This window comes from Heteronotia binoei, chromosome 4, assembly GCF_032191835.1.
Source record: "Heteronotia binoei isolate CCM8104 ecotype False Entrance Well chromosome 4, APGP_CSIRO_Hbin_v1, whole genome shotgun sequence".
Taxonomy (NCBI): domain Eukaryota; kingdom Metazoa; phylum Chordata; class Lepidosauria; order Squamata; family Gekkonidae; genus Heteronotia; species Heteronotia binoei.
In genome coordinates this window covers 11,685,221-11,704,906 of record NC_083226.1, presented here as the reverse complement: position 1 = coordinate 11,704,906, position 19,686 = coordinate 11,685,221, and the positions used below count along the sequence as shown (strand labels likewise).

General features: G+C 50.1%; 1 protein-coding gene across 2 annotated transcripts in view; it reads right to left on the bottom strand.

The window, feature by feature from the left end:
- The window catches only part of VANGL1 (VANGL planar cell polarity protein 1), a 69,094-nt gene extending 50,553 nt beyond the window's left edge, over positions 1–18,541 (bottom strand). The window contains exons 1-3 of one of the 2 annotated variants that reach the window (XM_060236789.1): positions 18,460–18,541; positions 12,419–12,539; positions 4,062–4,669 (exon numbers count right to left, since the gene is read on the bottom strand). In XM_060236789.1, the coding sequence (XP_060092772.1) occupies positions 4,062–4,669; positions 12,419–12,539; positions 18,460–18,530 (800 nt within the window). In that variant the 5' untranslated portion in view covers positions 18,531–18,541. Of the gene's footprint in view, positions 1–4,061; positions 4,670–12,418; positions 12,546–18,459 lie in introns of both variants that reach the window. The other variant, XM_060236788.1, reaches the window with a different exon arrangement.
- Between the last annotated feature and the right edge of the window lie 1,145 nt (positions 18,542–19,686).

The window sequence follows — 19,686 nt, the reverse complement described above, 5'->3', positions numbered from 1 at the left end:
ACACAAACTGCTCATTGCTTCGAAGAATGGTCCATCATTGATGAAACCCAATAATGGTTCCAGGACTACAGCCAGAAAAGGATGAAACTAGAGTTGAACCACCAGATGTTACTTAGTAGGAGGAGAAAGATACGCCCAACTTTCTTTCACTGGCTTGCTACACCTAGGGGACAGAATAGTCTTTGACAAGGAGGAGTTGGACCCTACAAGACAGCTTATAAACTCCATGCACTGAGTAAACACTAGTAAAAAGGTAAAGGTAGTCCCCTGTACAAGCACCAGTCGTTTCCGACTCTGGGGTGACGTTGCTTTCACAATGTTTTCACGGCAGACTTTTTTAGGGGGTGGTTTGCCATTGCCTTCCCCGGTCATCTACGCTTTCCCCCCGGCAAGCTGGGTCCTCATTTGACCGACCTCGGAAGGATGGAAGGCTGAGTCAACCTCGAGCTGGCTACCTGAACCCAGCTTCCGCCCAATAAACTTCTCTAATACATTACCATCCAGTCCTACAATAGCAGGGCGGAAGAAACAAACAGATTCTGTTCCCTCTAAGCTGAGTTAGTGTGAGCCAGCTCACAGATTTTTAGCCTCCAGCTCACACACTTTTGTCTTAGGCCGGAGCAAACTAATTGATGCAGCGGCTCACAACTTTAAGGCCAGTAGCTCACCATTTTAACGCCAGAAGCTTACAAAGTAGAATTTTTGCTCGCAAGACTCAGCAGCTTAGAGGGAACGTTGACTGGCAGTTGTTGGGGAGTTTTTGAAGAAGAGAAGGCCACTTCTGAACTTACTGTACTCTTCAAGACCTATTTACAAATCAACTCCATGCTGCTTTCTTTCTTTCCAACATAAGATGTGGGAATCTCAACTCAGAAAGCCAAACAAGTTTCCCTTTTTTATGTTTCACACGTATAAACATATGGTGCTGTTGATCTCCAGGCTGTCTTCATGATTCACTTGTTGTAGGGAAGGAAAAGGAAAGGAAAGGTCCCCTGTGCAAGCACAAGTCGTTTCCGACTCTGGGGTGACACTACTTCCACAACGTTTTCAAGGCAGACCTTTTTATGCGGTGGTTTGCCATTGCCTTCCCCGGTCATTACACTCCCCCCCCACACACACACAGCAAGCTGAGTACTCCTCTTACTGACCTCGGTAGGATGGAAGGCTGAGTCAACCTCGAGCTGAATACCTGAACCGGCTTCTGCTGGAATCGAACTCAGGTCGTGAGCAGAGGGCTCCGACTGCAGTACTGCAGCTTTACCACTCTGCGCCACGGGGCTCTATATGTTGTCGGGAGACAAGCCCAAATGTGCTGTTGAAATCTCCCTCTTCAGATCACCAAGTTTTACCTGCTCTGTTTGGGCCAGCTGTCAGACAAGCATCTGGCCACTCTTGCATCCCAGCCCACAATCTGAGAGCTTAGACAACTTCATGACAAAACCCAGGATTTTAAAAAGGAAATTCATCCATCCAGATGCTTGTAAGCTTTGCTTCCTGAAGCTGTTCAAAAAGAAACACTGAAGATTTTTGTCATCTCTAAGCTTAAAGAAAAACAAATTATAGACAGGTGTCTTGCTTAAAGTAGCCCCATGGCGCAGAGTGGTAAAGCTGCAGTACTGCAGTCCCAAGCTCTGCTCACGACCTGAGTTCGATCCCAGCGGAAGCTGGATTCAAGTAGCCGGCTCAAGGTTGACTCAGCCTTCTACCCTTCCGAGGTCAGTAAAATGAGTACCCAGCTTGCTGGGGGGAAAGCGTAGATGACTGGGGAAGGCATTGGCAAACCACCCCGTAAAAAGTCTGCCGTGAAAACGTCATGATGCGACGTCACCCTAGAGTCGGAAATAACTGGTGCTTGCACGGGGGACTCCTTTACCGTTTTTTAACCTTTATCTTGCTTAAGCCACGCCCAGGATGGCCCAAGCCAGCCCAATCTCCTCTGAGCGAAGCAGGGTTGGCCCTGGATAGGAGACCACCAAGAAGCCCAGGGTCACCACACAGCAACAAGCAACGCCGAACAACCTCTGCACATCTCTTGCCTTAAAAACCCTACAACAGGGGCGTCACACATGCAGCCCAGGGGCCGAATCAGGCCCCCGGAGGGCTCCTATCAAGCCCCTGAGCAACTGGCTGCCATCTGCTTCCCTCTCCCTCTCTCTTCCTTCTGCATAACAGCTTGCTTTGCAAGGCTTGCTCAATCACACTGGAGATACAGAGCAAAACCTCTACTTTCTCCATTGGCTGAGGCTCCTCCCTTGGGGAGGAAGGGGGGAAGGCAGAGCTTGTTTTGCCAGTCTTGCTCAATCACACTGGAGATACAGAGCAAAACCTCTATTTTCTCCATTGGCTGAGGCTCCTCCCTTGGGGAGGAAGGGGGGAAGGCAGAGCTTGTTTTGCCAGGCTTGCTCAATCACACTGGAGATACAGAGCAAAACCTATATTTTCTCCATTGGCTGAGGCTCCTCTATTGGGGAGGAAGGGGGGAAGGCAGAGCTTGCTTTGCAAGGCTTGCTCAATCACACTGGAGATACAGAGCAAAACCTCTATTTTCTCCATTGGCTGAGGCTCCTCCCTTGAGGAGGAAGGGGGGAAGGCAGACCTTTTTTTGCCAGGCTTTCTCAATTGCACAGCAGAGCTACTGCGCCGAGCCTATCCCCCTTCTATTGGCTGAGACTCCGCCCTCTCCTGTCCCTTGGGGAAGGAAGAAAAGAGTCACAGCTTCCTTTGCCCAGTTTCCTGGACCCCAGGGGAGAAATATCAAGAAAGCACCTTTAAGACCAATGCGTACTGACGTTTTAAGCAGGTTTAAATTTTTTAAAATTGTGTTTATCTGTGTCCTTCATAAAGTTTATCTCTGCTATCTAATCTTAAATAGGTACACACATGGCCTGGCCCAACATGGCCCAGCTCAATATGGTTCAGCCCAACCTGACATGGCCCGGCCTTACAAGGTCTCATTTATGGCAGATTCGGCCCTCATAACGAATGACTTCGACACCCCTACCCTACAAGGCACTATAAGTCTGCAACGATGTGACAGCAGACAAACACACCTTGTTTAAAGGTAAGAAATACTACACAGGTTTGTACCCATCTGGAAAGAAGAAGATGATGATGATCTTGGATTTATATCCCGCCCTCCACTCCGAAGAGTCTCAGAGCGGCTCACAATCTCCTTTACCTTCCTCCCCCACAACAGACACCCTGTGAGGTAGATGAAGATATTGGATTTATATCCCGCCCTCCACTCCAAAGAGTCTCAGATGGCTCACAATCTCCTTTCCCTTCCTCCCCCACAACAGACACCCTGTGAGGTAGATGAGGATATTGGATTTATATCCCGCCCTTCACTCCGAAGAGTCTCAGAGCTCACAATCTCCTTTCCCTTCCTCCCCCACAACAGACACCCTGTGAGGTGGGTGGGGCTGGAGAGGGCTCTCATAGCAGCTGCCCTTTCAAGGACAACCTCTGCCAGAGCTATGGCTGACCCAAGGCCATTCCACCAGGTGCCAGTGGAGGAGGGGGGAATCAAACCTGGTTCTCCCAGATAAGAGTCTGCCCTTTCAAGGACAACCTCTGCCAGAGCTATGGTTGACCCAAGGCCATTCCAGCAGCTGCAAGTGGAGGAGTGGGGAATCAAACCTGGTTCTCCCAGATAAGAGTCTGCCCTTTCAAGGACAACCTCTGCCAGAGCTATGGCTGACCCAAGGCCATGCTAGCAGGTGCAAGTGGAGGAGTGGGGAATCAAACCCGGCTCTCCCAGATAAGAGTCCGCACACTTAACCACTACACCAAACTGGCTCTCCGAACTAATGTTTGCCACAAATTAAAGGGACCCTTTTAAACCAAATGAATGGTGGTGTCCTAACACACTGGTGAAGTGGTTGAACACTTTGGATTATAGTGTTGTCTCCAGTTCTGTTGTTTTTGGATCAGCTGCGTATTAAAATTTTGCATCGTATTTTTAACACAAAAAGCACAGTTTTCAAAGCGCCGCAAAGAGAACAGGCATTACGGCTCCCCCTTGCCAGACTTCCCCAGAGACCTTCAGACCTTTGACCTACCTTATGCGTCCCAAACTATAATAGCGCGATTCTCCGTCGGTCGATCGTACCACCTTGACGGTGAACATTGGTTGCAGCTGCCTCATCTCCAGCACGACAATAGCGAGATAATGCACAAAAAGAAGAGAATCCACCAGCGAGACGGCAAACTGGACTATTCCCTGATAATCGAGGTCCTTGGAATCCAAAATGCGGACACCGTAAAAAAGCCAATAAGAGAAGACCAGCAGAAATATGAGGACCAATAGGAGGCTGCGGAACACGAACAGTCTCGGGAGGTGGGCCTTGGGCTGGCGGAAAAAGAGGGCCCACGTCCCGATCAAAAGGATGAGGAGTTTGAAAGCCACAGAGATAAAGAGCCCCTCACAGGCAGTGCCGCAGGCCTGCAGCTCGTTCCTCCACAGGATTTGCGGGAGCAGAATGAAGGCGACGGGCGTGAGGAAGACCAGAAGCCCGAGGACGGCGGCGGCTGTGAAAATGAAGTAGCGGCTGCAGTCCACCCCAACGCTGTCCTCCAAATCCTTGCCGAGTCTGGCAATGTCCTCCTGGGAGATGCTGTGCTCTGAGGTACCCGTGATGGCCGTCGTCGTCTCACCCCAGTTGTCGTCCTGAAGAAGAAGCAGAGATTGGATTTCTACCCAGCCCTTCACTGGGAATCGCTGAGCGGCTTACAATCGCCTTCCCTTCCTTTCCCCAAAACGGACACCCCGTGAGGTAGGTGAAGCCGAGAAAGCTCTGCGAGAAACCGCTCTTGAGAGAGTTGCTCTTCCAAAAACTGTGACCGACCCAAGGTCCCCCAGACAGCTGCATGTGGCAGAATAGGGAATCAAACCTGGTTCTCCCTGATCAGAGTCCACGCTCTTAACCACTACACCAAACCAGGGCTGGCCCGATGCCCTGGGGAGCCTTAGGCAGACTTGCTGCCTGGCGCTCCCCTCCCCCCAAGCGCCCCCCACGGCTCCCCCCTGCGGCTCCACGCCTCCTCCCCGTCCCCCCACGTGGTGTCCCCCCCCCGGCACTCTGCTCACCTGCCCACCGCCATTAAAAGCGGCGGTGCTCCGCTCACTCGCTCCCTTCCCCCTGCTCGCTGGCTAATAGTAAGCTTAGCTGGCGAGCAGCTCGCGCCTGCATGTTTTGTTATGAGACAAAACGCGCAGGCGTGAGCTGCTCGCCGGCTAAGCTTACTTTTAACCGGCGAGCAGGGAGAAGGGAGTGAGCGGAGCACCGCCGCTTTTAGCAGCGCTGGGCAGGCGAGCGCCTCGGGGGGCAGGGGGATGGGAAGCCGCAGCAGGGGGGGTGGGACGCCGCACCAGAGTGCCTTGGGACAGGGGGTGGGATGCCGTGCCGGCGGCCCAGAAAGGGCTAGCAGCGGCAGCAGCGGGGAGGGGGGCAAGCTAAGCACTTGCCTGGGGCACTAGAAGGGGGGCGAGAGCCCAATTTACCGCCCCCCACCTCTTGGCGCCCTAGACGACAGCCTAGTTTGCCTAGTGGGAGGGCCGGTCCTGCACCAAACTTCTCTTCTTGAAGGGGAGAGAATTTTTTATCACTGCAACTGTTGGCGGCACGTCAACAAACCACTTATGACCTGCTAAACGTGATAGAACCCATTTGCACATTAGACCACACCCCCTGATATCACCATTCTTTCACACAGGGCTTTTTTGTAGGAAAAGGGACTCATTTGCGTATTAGGCCACACCCCTGATGCCAAGCCAGTCAGAACTGTGTTCCTGCTCAAAAAAGCCTTCTGAGTGTGTGCACGTGTATTCTCCTGCAGCTCAGACATACGGGTGCTCTTCCATCTGCAAAAGAGGTCCCCAACTTCTTTGCGCCTGTGGGCACCTCTGGAATTTAGAGGTCGGTTGGTGCGTGCAGCCACAAAATGGCTGCCAGAGGAGGTGGAGCCACACACGCATACACCCAGAGGAAGAAGTCCAAGGGCAGGGGACAAGAAGAGGAATGTTAAAAATACACCGGAAAGAGGAGCGAGAGAGAGAATTAAAACCAACGATGTGGTGGCAGCTGCCACCTGAACCGACATTATTTTGATCTGCATAGCCATTCGGCTCTCTGATGGCCTTTCACAAGCCATGCTGGGCAAGAGCTTCAGGAACTTTCTGAAAACTCTTCACAGGCACCTGCAAAGCACAGGCCCCATGCTGGGGAACACGGGGTCTAACAAACCAGCAGGGACCATCACTAGCTGCGCTACCCGCCAGTACAGATGGCTCTTCAGGAAGGAAACTACTTTAACCTCAAAAGACTTCTTCCAGCACTCCCAGTTGATCCCTGCAGCATCCAGCACGGGGGATTAGAAGCTGTGAATCCTCTCTCGGTCACCCCCGACATTAGGCACAATTTGCATTAGACTGGATGTCTAATGGACCATTCTTCAACTATGATATGCCAACGTACATTAATAACAACAGATGTGCCAGAAAATGCACATCTATTCCAGGCATACTGCAGGCACTTAAACTGTCCTCCGTTTAATTCACCATGCGTGGCAGAAACCCTGGATGGTCAACCGAAGGTACATTTTAAAAATAACAATTTTGGGAGGTAAATCCCACTTATTCTGCTGCTTTGATTCTCTTCCTGCCTCCAAGCAGAATCGCCAGATATCCTCCTCCTCCAAGATCTTTGCACCACTCTGCTCACCATCCCTCTTTGCCGGTCACCTTCCCTCTTTCTGCCTAGCTGTTTCACTGAACTTTTTTACTCTTTAACAAATAGGCTATTTGCAGCCCTTCTCCCTTTTCTTTTTTGCCGTTTCCCTACTGCACTCCCCAAGTCTCTTCAGACAGAAAATACAAGCTTGTGGGAGGGGATACATTTCATGTTCTGGAAGCAGTAAAATAAATGTGGGTTGCACAAGTGCTGCTTATGTTTCAACTTCCACCGCCAGCACTGTCTTCGTTAATTTCATTTCCGCCCCCCACAGCCAACACTCTCTGGGTTGTTTTAAAACAATTACTGTAACAATAAAATACGATAGATAAAACATTAAAACATTACTTTTTAATGTTTCCAGTTTTTTTTCTGGAAAAAAAGGAAAGGACGAAAATGTTTTTTTTCTTGTTTTCAGAATCTCCAGACAATTTACCGTATTTTTTGGACCATAAGATGCACTTTTTCACCCAAAAAAAGTGGGGGCGGAAAGTGTGTGCGTCTTATGGAGCGAAGGTACCTTCCTCGGGGGGGGGATCTGTTGCCTCCGCCTCTGATCCCAGCGCTTCCCCCGCGCCTGCCTGCCTGTCTCCAGCTTCTTCCAGCAAGCGCTGGGATTGCTCCACGCTGCCCCCACTGCAAACCCAGCGCTTCGCGAGTGCTGGCTGCGGAGAGGGCAGCGTGCTTCCTCCGTGCCTGTCTGCCTGGCTCCAGCTCTGACGCTTACAGCAAGTGCCAGGATCGCTCCCTCTGCCCTCCGATCCCAGCGCTTGCTTTAAGCATCAGAGCTGGAGCCAGGCAGGCAGGCACGGAGGAAGCACGCTGCCCCCTCCACAGCCGGCGCTCGCGAAGCGCTGGGTTTGCGGTGGGGGCAGCTTGGAGCGATCCCAGCGCTTGCTGGAAGAAGCTGGAGCCAGGCAGGCAGGCGCGGGGGAAGCGCTGGGATCGGAGGCGGAGGCAGCGGATCGCCCCCCCCAGGAGGAAGCTGCGTCCTATGGTCCGGAGCGCCTTATAGTCCGAAAAATACGTACTTATCCAGTTCTTTGGACATCACAAAACACCAGAATAAAGCTGAAGTCCAGTGGCGCCGTTAAGACCGACAGAAGTTTAATTGTGGGTGTGAGCTTTCGTGTGCGTGCCCAGAATTAAACTTTGTTGGTCTGAAAGGTGCCACCGGACTCAAACTTTGTTTCTATCGCTTCGGGCCGACGCGGCTACTCTCCTGAATTCACCGGAACGTAATTAATCCAATATTTATAAACTGTTGATTTTTAACAAGAGACTCTAACTTATTCTGCCACGCGGCTAGGGTCTGTTGGAGCGGCAGTGTGTTGCACAAACTCTGGATCGTCTACGGGACTGCCGTTTGTTCACAGAGCCCAGGCGCCTCCATGCAGGGAAACAAGATGACGGGTGTCCTCCGAGAAGACACCAGAGAGAGTCAAATGCAGCAGGAACTGTCTTTCTGGTGCGCAGTGTCAAGACGTGGAACTTCAAACAGAGACGGATCATAATATTGCAAAATGAATCCATTTATTTGAGAACAAACAGTCTAGCAAAGCAGCAAGTTGAGTTTGATATCAGGCCGGGCTGAGCCTTGCCGTTTTGTACATTTCAAAGAGGGGAAACAATACAGCATTCTCACACCCTTGGAGACAGTCGGCGCTTCCCATGCCTCCTTATCTTTCCTCCCAGGAAGCTACCCACCGGTTACCTTGAATATGCTAACTTCAAAGGCCCAGATGGCTTTCAGGCCTAGTGTGAAATTTCTCTCCTTGCGGTTAGGGATTGCCTTGGGGAACACTACATGTTGCTGTTCTCACGGTTAATATAAGCAGGAACACAGCATAGCAGAATACAACATGGGAGTCAGTCATGTCAAATAGCTACACTCTACCAGTTACATTACTAGAACTAAGTTACACGTCTGACACGCAGCTTCTGTCGCTGCAAGGGGAGCCTGGCCTATGGGCAACATGATAAACCACTGAATTCCACTGGCTACTGGTGAATGCCTTGGCTGTTTCTGGGTTTTGTTTACATGGATCTGATTGCCTACTGCAGGAAACAGGATGCTGGACTAGATGGACCACTGCTTCATCCTACATTCTTAAGAGGCATCCCTGGGGCCAGAGACCTGCTACTAGTCAGAATAGCCAGTACTGAGCAAGCCTGGCCAGTAACTTGTCTGAGTCAAAAACAGCTTCACGAGGCTAGACATCCACTAGAGTCTTTCTAGGGGCTGCAGAGCAAATCTGTCAGCAGCAGCATGAGGAAGCAGCTGACAAAAAAGCGTGTCCAGCTCAAGGAGAAAGTACAAATCGCATATGATTAAGACTAAAAAGTGTAGGGATCTAATAATCAGAAAACGCGCCATTCGAAAATCAGCTCAGCTTGATATTCTCTTGCTAAACCGAACTCCAAAGGTGAATTTGTGGAACGAAGCACATTCTCCTGCATACTTTCAAAAAAGTTTCGCATTCATGAAGTAAGGAAATGGGCTCTCGGAAAACTGCTTTTCCACCTACGGTCTTGCACAACTCACAACTTATTAGGCAGTGTTAAGGCTCATTCTGCGTCTGCCCCCCCCCCCGCCCCATGACAGAATTTCTATCACACAATAAAAGATAACACCAAGGAGATCTTTACCCAGAGTGCTACCATTAGTCATCTGTAATAATTATGGGTAATGAAAACAAAGGCAGCAAACAGCCCCATAAAAACACAACCGTTCAGGCAGACATGTACCAACGACCAAGGGAGAAGATCTGTAAGACTGGTTGGACCTGTGGGAAATTTCCCGGCGAGGATTCAGCCAGAAATGTCTGTCTCTCTCTTTGGTACCAAATGATGTCAAAGCCCCAGCAGATGAAAGCTACTTCAGGTACAACAGAACGGACAGGAAACTGACCATTTGTGGAAAAATGATCATCTCTTTCAACTCTCTCTGGGAGACATGAAAGCCAGCCACTGTTTCCCAGAATGTGCTGAGGCACCAGATGCACCCCCCCCACACACACACACACATACACTACACTGTGTGCGCTGGATCTGAGCACTGGGTGTAATTTACTGGAGAAGGCCTCAGGCTTGGGTCTGAGTCACAGACTTGCCCAGGGTTATACTGTCAGCAGAAGTAGGCGTCTCTCATCAGTAAACTGGGTGTAACCGATAGTTACCTCAAAGGGAAAGCATTTTTGCCTCATAGAAAGCCCATGGAAATGATGTGTCGTGCGCAAGTCTCTTTCTTCCTCTGTGACGGTTGCCAGGAGCTGTTAGCAGAAGTTCTCTAAGAAGTGAAGGTTTTTATACCCTGCATTTCTCTACCTTAAGGAGCCTCAAAGGGTTTGACAATCGCATTCCCTTCCTCTCCCCACACCCAGCAGTCACCCAGCAGGCTTCATGTGGAGGAGCAGCGAGGAATCAAGCCCATTTCTCCAGATTAGAGTCCGCCATTCCTTAATCTTAACTCACAGATGTATCCCTCAGAGGGGAAGCAATGGTCGGTTCGCTGCCTGCTTTCCCAGCAGTCCCTCTGCCTGAGGAGCATAGTCTCTGACTAAGAAGATCTGGAATGAAGGTATCCATTAGACGCATTTGCTGCTGGAAGTTTAATGCCCTTTGGAATGCAGTCATGTAAACAAACAGCCTCGGGCCGTCTGACTCAGTTCCTTAACAACCCCTTCCATACACAACCATACTTGTTAGACTGACTTTCTTGACTCCTGAAGAGGTGTGTTCATGTGTAAGAGGGCACCTACGCAGACAATATCTTCTCTACATAGGGCAAACAGGACAAACCCTCCGCCAAAGGATAAATGGACACAAATCTGACATCGGGAATTACAGAACCAGGAAACCTGTTGGGGAACACTTTAGCCTTCCTGAGCATTCAACGGGTGACCTCAACGTAGCTGTTTCACTGCAAAGGAACTTCAAGAACAGAGTGGAGAGAAATTGCTGAATTACAAATTATCATGAAACTTGGAACAAACACCTCCCCAGGACTCAATAGAGATATTGGTTTTTTATCTCATTACAGATGCTAAACCAGCTCTCACTGAGTATAGCTGTGCATCCACAGTGTTCCAGTGTATTTCTCTTTCAGCACAGCGTATCAGAATAATGTTTTTTTTTTGTGTTGACATGCTCAAATGAGGGATGTGGGCTGTTTGTCTCATTACATATACTAACCCACCTTCCATTGTACTTAAATGCACCCTGTTTTTCTAAGGGCTAACTTATATTATTTCTCTTTTAGAACAGTGTATCAGAATATTGGGGGGGGGGTTGTATTTACATACTCAAATGGGGGATATTTGTTTGTCTTATTGCCTATACCAACCCATCCTATGGCAAACTATATGGATGTTATAACCTCTTGAGTAACTATGCCCTCTATCTAAACTAACAAAGCCAGAATGTTACCTAGATTTATGGCATCCCTACGTCTGCTTTTTATCACCCTCTAGTGTTTTTTTCAGCCGTTTTGTCCTAACACTAACAAACACAGATCCCTATTTGTGATTCTTTTAATCTGCTAAAAACGTTCCCATGATTCCACACTGCCCACTTATATTGCAAATTGCTGCTTCCATTCCCATTGGTCTGATGAAGTCTGCTTAAGAGCATACGAAAGCTTACATTCGGAATAAAACTTAGTTGGTCTTAAAGGTGCCCTTGTCTATTGCTTTGTTCTATTGCTTCAGACCAACACAGTCAGCTGCCTACTGGGAAATATCTTTGGCAGACTTTCTACTAAGGCTGCCTACACAAAATTCCTTCTTCCCCACAAGAAACAGTCTTCACTCCCTACATGGACAGACCGCCACACCAGTTCTTCCAATACTCTCTGACAGGCCTATTTGTTGGCAATAAAAATCTGGATTAACAGGAGAGGCGATGAAGCGTCTTTCAGATTCAAGAGGGAAGATCACCTGACATCATCATAACCTGAAGGAAAACCATGTGGAAAAGAGAGAATAACCTTTGAGGTCTCCAATGACACGGTGCAGAGTTGTGTGGGTGAGGGCCTGAACTTCAGCAAGGGGAAGCAGCATCCAGGCTACGCAGCCAAAGGCATTTCTCACAAACCCACATGCCGGCTGGCATCTCATTTCGAAAGTGACTCAGATTACAACTGGACACCGGAGCTTATGTGTGAAGCATTTGGGCGCATTTAAGTGCTCTGTGACCTCAATGGAATCAGAAGTGAAAGAACGGGCAATGTCCTCAGGAAATAGCACTGTGAGCCTTTGCCATAAAATCAGGATGTAGCCATACCAGTAGAAGAGCAAGATTCAAGGCAAATAGCACCTGTGAGAACAACAAGATTTTCATGGTATGACTGTTACGAGTGAAAGCTCGTTTTCATCAGAGCTTTGACTCTCAAAAGCTAATATCAAAAACCTTGCTGGCCTTTATGGCACAACTGGACTCTTTGCCAATAAAAGTGACAGGTTAGAAAGCAGTGAGGAAGAATGCCAACGTTCGTCATTCCAGCAGATGCTGAAGCTTTGGCATCGGGTTGTCACACTTCGAACAGGAAAAAAATATTATGTAACTAGCATTTTTAAAATATTGAGCACCATTATCAGAAGGCACAAGAGCTATGTGCCAAGAATTTGAGGCACTCCACACAGCGAAACCCAATGCCCAGAAATCTGCCTCTCTTCTTCACTCCTTACCTGAGTCTCTTCTGTACGAGAAGAATCATTCCCCAATAATGGCTCTGCAGGAGGTGCCTGAATGGTGACCGACTTCTCGGACCGGCTGCCATCTTTGCTCCGGGGCGACTTGTGCCTGTCTCTGCTTCTTTGCCATGGGAAGGAGAGAGAAAAGATGTGTTTCACCAATCAGTCATCTACACTTCATCAAAAATGAGCCGTCAGTGGAAACCGGAAATGGCTTGGTAAAGCCTTTTGGCCTCAGCCAACATAATGAAGCCTGGGGTCATGCAAAGCTGTTTTCAAGGTCCCCAGCAAGAGAGGGAGGCTGCAAAGTAATCCAGCTCCTCAGGCGGATGTGCAAGAGGATTCCTGAAGAAGTACCATGCGACAGTCCGCCTGAGCTCTGAGGGAATCCTTCTGCAAGGAACGAGAACTGAGGATCCTATTTCATTAACTTCCTGTGTCCCAACCTACAGGCAGCAACCAACCACTAAAAGGACCCCCCTCCCAAGGTCAAGAACCATATCCTCCAAAAGTCCTCCAAAATTACCTCCCCTTCTTCTGCTCCCGCACAGCTAGGGGTGTTAGGGAGAAGGAATAAGGTCAAAGAGCAGCTTGCACTAACGGGACTGTCAGAGGGATTCTTGGCGTGTCAGGATTCGCCCCATTGCCACAACACCTGGAATCTCACACCTACCCTCACTGACAGTTGCTAAATTACCTCACACAACCTGCTGAGGAGGTTCAAATGAGAAGGGAGATGGAGCTAGGAGGGCCAAGACTCAAACTATTGCAAAGATGTGTTTGGTTTCACGAAGCTCAATAGTCAAACAAATAAAGCAGCAGAAATTAAGCAAAATTGATCGCAAGTTTCTCAGGCTGACAGAGTTCAACAAGTGGTAGCAACAGATGGCCTCCAAGCGTATGAACTCTCCCTGCCCCCCTTTCAGTAGTGCCTGGAGTCTTTTGTCAAGGGGTTACCATGGTACAGGCCGAACATTTACCAGGCAGGCTTGTCCCTTGCCAAGGTCGTCCCTCCTCAATAACCAGGAAACAGCCCCCAAGCAACAACAACAAATTGAGATTACAGTTCTTGGAAGAAGCAAGAAATGGTGCCCTTTGTGAACTGGGGAGCGGGGACTGATTCCAGCACGTGGACCGCACCTTCTCCACAGAATCACACAACTGGCACACTTCCTAAAGACAACGTATCTGCACAGGAGTCCTGGTTTTAGGTGTGAGGGAATTAAAAAAAAAAAATAGCTTATTACACTTCCCAGACTTCTAATATCTGAGGCACAGTATTTTTCTGTCTTAAAATTGGGGAGACGTATACTTCATCACTACCCTCAGAGGCTGCTCCTGCCATCTGAGGTAGACAGGTGCTAACCCAAGGAAGGGTCTTCTTAGTCGTGACGCCATAACTGTGGTCTCCCCCCCACCCTCAAAAAAAAGGATGATTTGTCTGTCTCCTTCTATCAGTGTCAGGTTATGACTGTGGGTGAGGACTTTCTTGTTTCGTTTGGCATACAGCCAATAATGGCTATTGGCCCTCCTCTAGTGTAGTTCGTTGTGTGGTTTTATTGTGTTATTTTAAAGTTTTGAACGTTTTCAATTGCTTTAATGTTTTTATTTGGGCTGTCTTGTGGACCCCGATCAGGTGGAATGGTGGCATGAAAATGTTTTAAATAAAATAAAAATAAAAATTGTCTGTACTCAGTCCAAGAACAGGCCTGTCTGGGGCGGGAGGGGGAGGAAGACAAGAGAAAAGAATCCTCCTTTACGATCTCTGTGAATGCTTCCTCTGAGGCCCCTGCTCTCTCCCTAGGCCAGAGGGTCAGGGATGGGACTTCTCACTGGGGTGCTTTTGAGATTCATCCGCCTCCTTGTCAGGGGTAGTCCCTGGTCTAGAAGACCCAGGTGCAAAATTTACACCTTCTGTCTTGCTGAGGGACCTTATTTCATAAAGGCAGAGAGGTGGCATGGACTGACACTTCCTTAAGCCTCCTCCCCCGCTTTTTTCTTCCACTGACAACCCAATAAGAATGGCGGGCAGTACATTCTGGTTAGACAACTGCAGTATTGAGTAGACAACCCCTTCCAATGGCCAAAATGGGCAAACCGTTTCTAAACTCCACAGCGTCTGTGGTTGGACACAAAACACAGTACAGGACAAAAGATGAGAGCCGGTGTGGTGTAGTGGTTAAGAGCAGTGGACTGTAATCTGGAGAACTGGGTTTGATTTCCCCACTCTTCCTCCACATGCAGCCTGCTGTGTGACCTTGGCCAGCCCCAGTTCTCTCAGAACTCTCTCAGCCCCACCTGCTTCACAAGGTGACTGTTGTGAGGAGAGGAAAGGAAGGCTGTTGTCAGCTGCTGTGAGACCCAAGGGGTCTTGGGCCAGTCATGGTTCTCTCAGAACTCTCTAAGCCCCACCTGCCTCACAAAGACGAGGCTTTCCCTGCATCTTTAAGAAGTTACAGCGCCGTGATCAGGGAGAAGCCAAACAGCAGCCACTGTCCTGCCGTGAGCAAAGTGGGACCTCCCGCAAGCTGCTTGTGAGGGGAAGAGAGACCCAGTTCCCTACTGAGCCAGAAGTTGGTGGTGCTGAGGAAACCAGTGCGGCATGTCAGCGTCTCATTTCCAAGCTCCACAAAAGTCTCCGCTGAAGCTGGATTGGGGGTGGGGAGGAAGTGGCCTCAGTAATGCTCTTGCCAAGACTCTGGGGACGAATCTCAACTTTAGCAGCTTTACTTTGGCTGAAATGGAACTGTCACGATCCTGGGCCTAGTGAGGCCTACAGGCTCCAGAGAAGCCTGCCTAGGAGTTATAATAATAATAATAATAAATTTTTATTTATACCCCGCCCTCCCCGCCAAAGCAGGCTCAGGGTGGCTGAGTTACTAAAGGAAGCCTACATTTCCCAGGATCCCCTTTGTCCCCCTGATTGGGTGGCAAGGTTTTGAAGGGAAACGAGCCCAGAGAGGGGTGGGACCTGGGAGGAGAGCATAAAAAGGGCCAAACACAGACAGGGTTCTTCTTTCCTGGAGAGGCTGCAGACAGAGAGGTTCCCTGTCGAGAGAGGGTGCAGACAGAGAAAGATGGCTCTCTGGATCAGGAAGTGCAAAGACCCCTCACCCAAGGGAGGTGGTGAGTTTGGTATTAGAGCAGGGACTGCCAAGCTAAACGCATCAGGCTTTTGTTTATTTGCACCAATTTTTACTCACTAAAGCACTAAATCTTTATCACGCCCTTATTGTTTTAGAGCACTAATAATAAACTTCTTTTGTTGTTATGCTGCCTGGGTTCTCATGTCTCTTTCGTCCCAGAGGTATTTATTAATAAGGAAGACAAGGGTGGTTGGATGCTCTGGGCCCTCCCGTTCAGATCTCTACCAGAGTGGTGGCAGCCAGTCGAAGGCCCTGCTAGGCCCCTGCTGTGTGACAAGAACCAACATAACTTCTACTAGAGCCCTGAGAGAAACGCCACAAGCCCCGCCACGGATTAGCACTGCTTAATTCCAGCAGAGCGAAGAATGAAAGTTGAGCCCCCTCTCTTTATGGCAAGAGGGGCTTGCACAACCAAAAGGGGAAAAAAGCTGATACACTGAAAGGGAAGAACAAATCAAGAAAGGGAAGGTTGTGGGGAGGGGGCGGGGAGAGTCCAAAAGGGCACCGTCGTTTTGTTGGCTTCTGCGGTCGACCTTTGACGTGGAAAGTGCTCCTCTAATGCCGTGCAGGACGGCAACACCAGCTTTGCGACTGGAGGCCGAAAGCCAGGCAAGCCTTCAGAAGGTCAAGAGTTTGGTTCGGGGTGACGGACAGTCCCAATGAAGCGATCAGCCAAAGGAAATGCCCCCGGCCTCTGGGAGGAAATTAGATTGGAGCAAGGGGAGGGGGAACCCCTTCCTGTGCCAGCCCTGCTCCAACTCGCCTCTGGCTGGGCTCCTTGCTAGGGATGCCATCCTCCAGGTGGGACCTGGGGATCCCCCGGAATGAGAGCTCATCTCCCGACGGCGGCGATCAGTTCCCTTGCAGAAACTGGATGTTTTGGAGGGTGGATGCTGTTGGCACTATACCCCACTGAGGGCCCTGTCCTACTCAGGCTCCATCCCCAAATCTCTATAAGTTCCCGAACCTGGATCCGGCAGCGCTACCCCCCTCCATCCCTCACAGATGGCCTGGGGGGGGGAGCTGGGAGCCCTACTGCTTCTTGACCTTCCCCCCAGCCCCGCCACCACGATCCTTTGCAGGAAGAGGAAGAGACATTTGGTGCCAATGAGACGGATGCAGGGCAGAGAGGGAGGAGCAGAGGAATGGACACCAGCCGTTCCCCAGCTCCTTCTGCCCACAGCCACATTTTATTTTTATTTGGTTTGATTTGATTTGATTTTTAGAACAGGCTCAGGGTGGGTGTCACCATAAAAACAATCAACCGTAAAAAAAACAATTTAAAATATATAAAATCTAAAATTACAGAGGAACAGTAGGTACTAAAATGGCAATTCTGAAGAAGAAGAATTGCAGATTTATACCCCGCCCTTCTCTCTGAATCAGAGACTCAGAGCGGCTTACAATCTCCTATATCTTCTCCCCCCACAACAGACACCCTGTGAGGTGGGTGGGGCTGAGAGAGCTCTCACAGCAGCTGCCCTTTCAAGGACAACTCTGCGAGAGCTATGGCTGACCCAATGCCATTCCAGCAGGTGCAAGTGGAGGAGTGGGGAATCAAACCCGGTTCTCCCAGATAAGAGTCCATGCACTTAACCACTACACCAAACTGCCACACAGACATGCCCTATTGTCCAGGTCCAGTGGGTCCAATAGCACTGGGATGGAAGGAAGGGGGGAGGCCGGTAACAAGCGATGTCCACTACCTCGGCTGAAAGCCTGGCTGCACCCAAAAAGGCATTTGGCTCTGTCCCCTCCCGAATTGCCCTCTTTCACACACTCCCAGCGGTCTACTGTCCTGATCTCCTGTCCCGCCCCTGCTTCCCTCGCCCCGCTACCTCTACAACACTTGGTAGCTGTCTCTCGTAGCCCCCTGGGGCTCTTCCTCCTCCCAGTTGCTGTGTGCTGGGTACGATTTGGGAGTGCTATAACAAATAACAGCGTGCCATCAAGTTGCGACTGAGTCATGGAGACCCACCCAGGACCCTGGGACTTGGAAGGCAAGAGACGAGCGGAGGTGGCTTGCCGTTGCCTATCTCCATGTAGCAGTCCTAGACTTCCTTGGTGGTTTCCGACGAGCTGTGGCCAGCCTGGCTTAGCTTCCAAACTCTGATGAGATCGGGCTAGTCAGGCCGCTGTGGATGCTACAGCAGGCCAAAATGTCACACCAAGGGTTTCCTCTTCCCCCTTTGCCTAGTAGGCCACCCCCCCCCCCGAAGTAGCCAATCCTCCAAGAGCTTACAAGGCTGTTCGTGCAGGGCCTGCTGGGAGCTCCAGGAGGATTGGCTACATCGGGGGTGTGTGGCCCAATAGGCAAAGGAGTTCCCGCCACAAAAAAAAAAGCCCTGTTGTGTGGACAGTTTCTGGGTGTTTTTTTAAAAAATGCCCAACTTTGAAATAAAACATTTTGCATCTTCCATGCCAGGCAGGGGGTTTCTCCTGGGTGTCCTGACTACATGGACGAAAAGACATGGGTTGTTTTCGCACTGACCTTATTCCGGAGCGACGTCCCTCTTCACCGCGCAGCGTCTGCGCGGATTTCGCACTAATTGCTCCGCAGAACCCGGAAGAGCCGTGGCTTTTGTGTTGCAAATGTAAACCACCAGTTTACATTTGCGACGCAAAAGCCGCGGCTCTTCCGGGTTCTGCGGAGCAATTAGTGCGAAATCCGCGCAGACGCTGCGCGGTGAAGAGGGACGTCGCTCCGGAATAAGGTCAGTGCGAAAACGACCATGATTTCACACACACACTGCGCTTATCTTCCCCCACAGTTCCCTCTTCGGGGTTCTGCTGCGTTCCTCAATGCAAGCCTCAAGCAGCAAAGAAATCTGCATCGCCCCCACGCCACCGCCCGCGTGAGTTCTTGCAACACAACAAAAACACCCATACCCTTGCCTCTGAGATTTTTTGGAGTGCCCTGAGTAGTGGGAGTATTCCGAGTAGGTCGACTCCGTATCCATGGCGATGGAGAAGGTGTAAAGATCAGGGCGAGGTCTCGCTCACTCCGGAGAGGAGGAATTCCAACGCAACTCAGGCAGCTGCCAGTCCAAAGAGTCAATAAATAGGGATTTCCGTCCCTCAGTCCTAAGGAGGCAGGGGATGGATCTTAAGCTTCAGCATACATCTGCGGGAGAGAAGAAAAAACTCCAGTGAAACTTGCCCTGTTAAAAGACAAAGAACTGGCCCGTCCCTTAGAATCTCTGTCTCTCTGGGCAGATCTCGGGCCGGAGACGCAAGAGATGATCAGGAGTGATAAAAGTTGCCTCTGCCCGTTATGTTTGTGCCACTTGAACTTTGGTTGGCGAACAGAAGACTAGGATGTAGATTTGCTAAATCAAGAACTGCAACAATTGGAAGAAGAAGATATTGGATTTATATCCCGCCCTCCACTCCGAAGAGTCTCAGAGCGGCTCACAATCTCCTTTCCCTTCCTCCCCAACAACAGACACCCTGTGAGGTGGGTGGGGCTGGAGAGGGCTCTCACAGCAGCTGCCCTTTCAAGGACAGAGTCTCAGAGCGGCCTACAATCTCCTTTCCCTTCCTCCCCCACAACAGACACCCTGTGAGGTGGGTGGGGCTGAGAGGGCTCTCACAGCAGCTGCCCTTCCAAGGACAGAGTCTCAGAGCGGCCTACAATCTCCTTTCCCTTCCTCCCCCACAACAGACACCCTGTGAGGTGGGTGGGGCTGAGAGAGGGCTCTCACAGCAGCTGCCCTTTCAAGGACAGAGTCTTAGAGCAGCCTACAATCTCCTTTCCCTTCCTCCCCCACAACAGACACCCTGTGAGGTGGGTGGGGCTGAGAGGGCTGTCACAGCAGCTGCCCTTTCAAGGACAACCTCTGCCAGGGCTATGGCTAACCCAAGGCCATTCCAGCAGGTGCAAGTGGAGGAATGGCATTTAGCGTAAACAGGCTTTTCAAAAAATGATGCCACCAAAGCTGTTTTTCATGCTGGTTGGCAGTAAAAGAGCCAGATTCGAACCCAGCAGTACCTTAGAGACTAACAAGATTTTTAGGGTCAGAATCAAGAAACGTCTGATGAAAATCTTGTTAGTCTCTTTAAGATGCTACAGGATTTGCATCTAGCTCTTTTACGGGAATAAGTGTCACAGCAGCT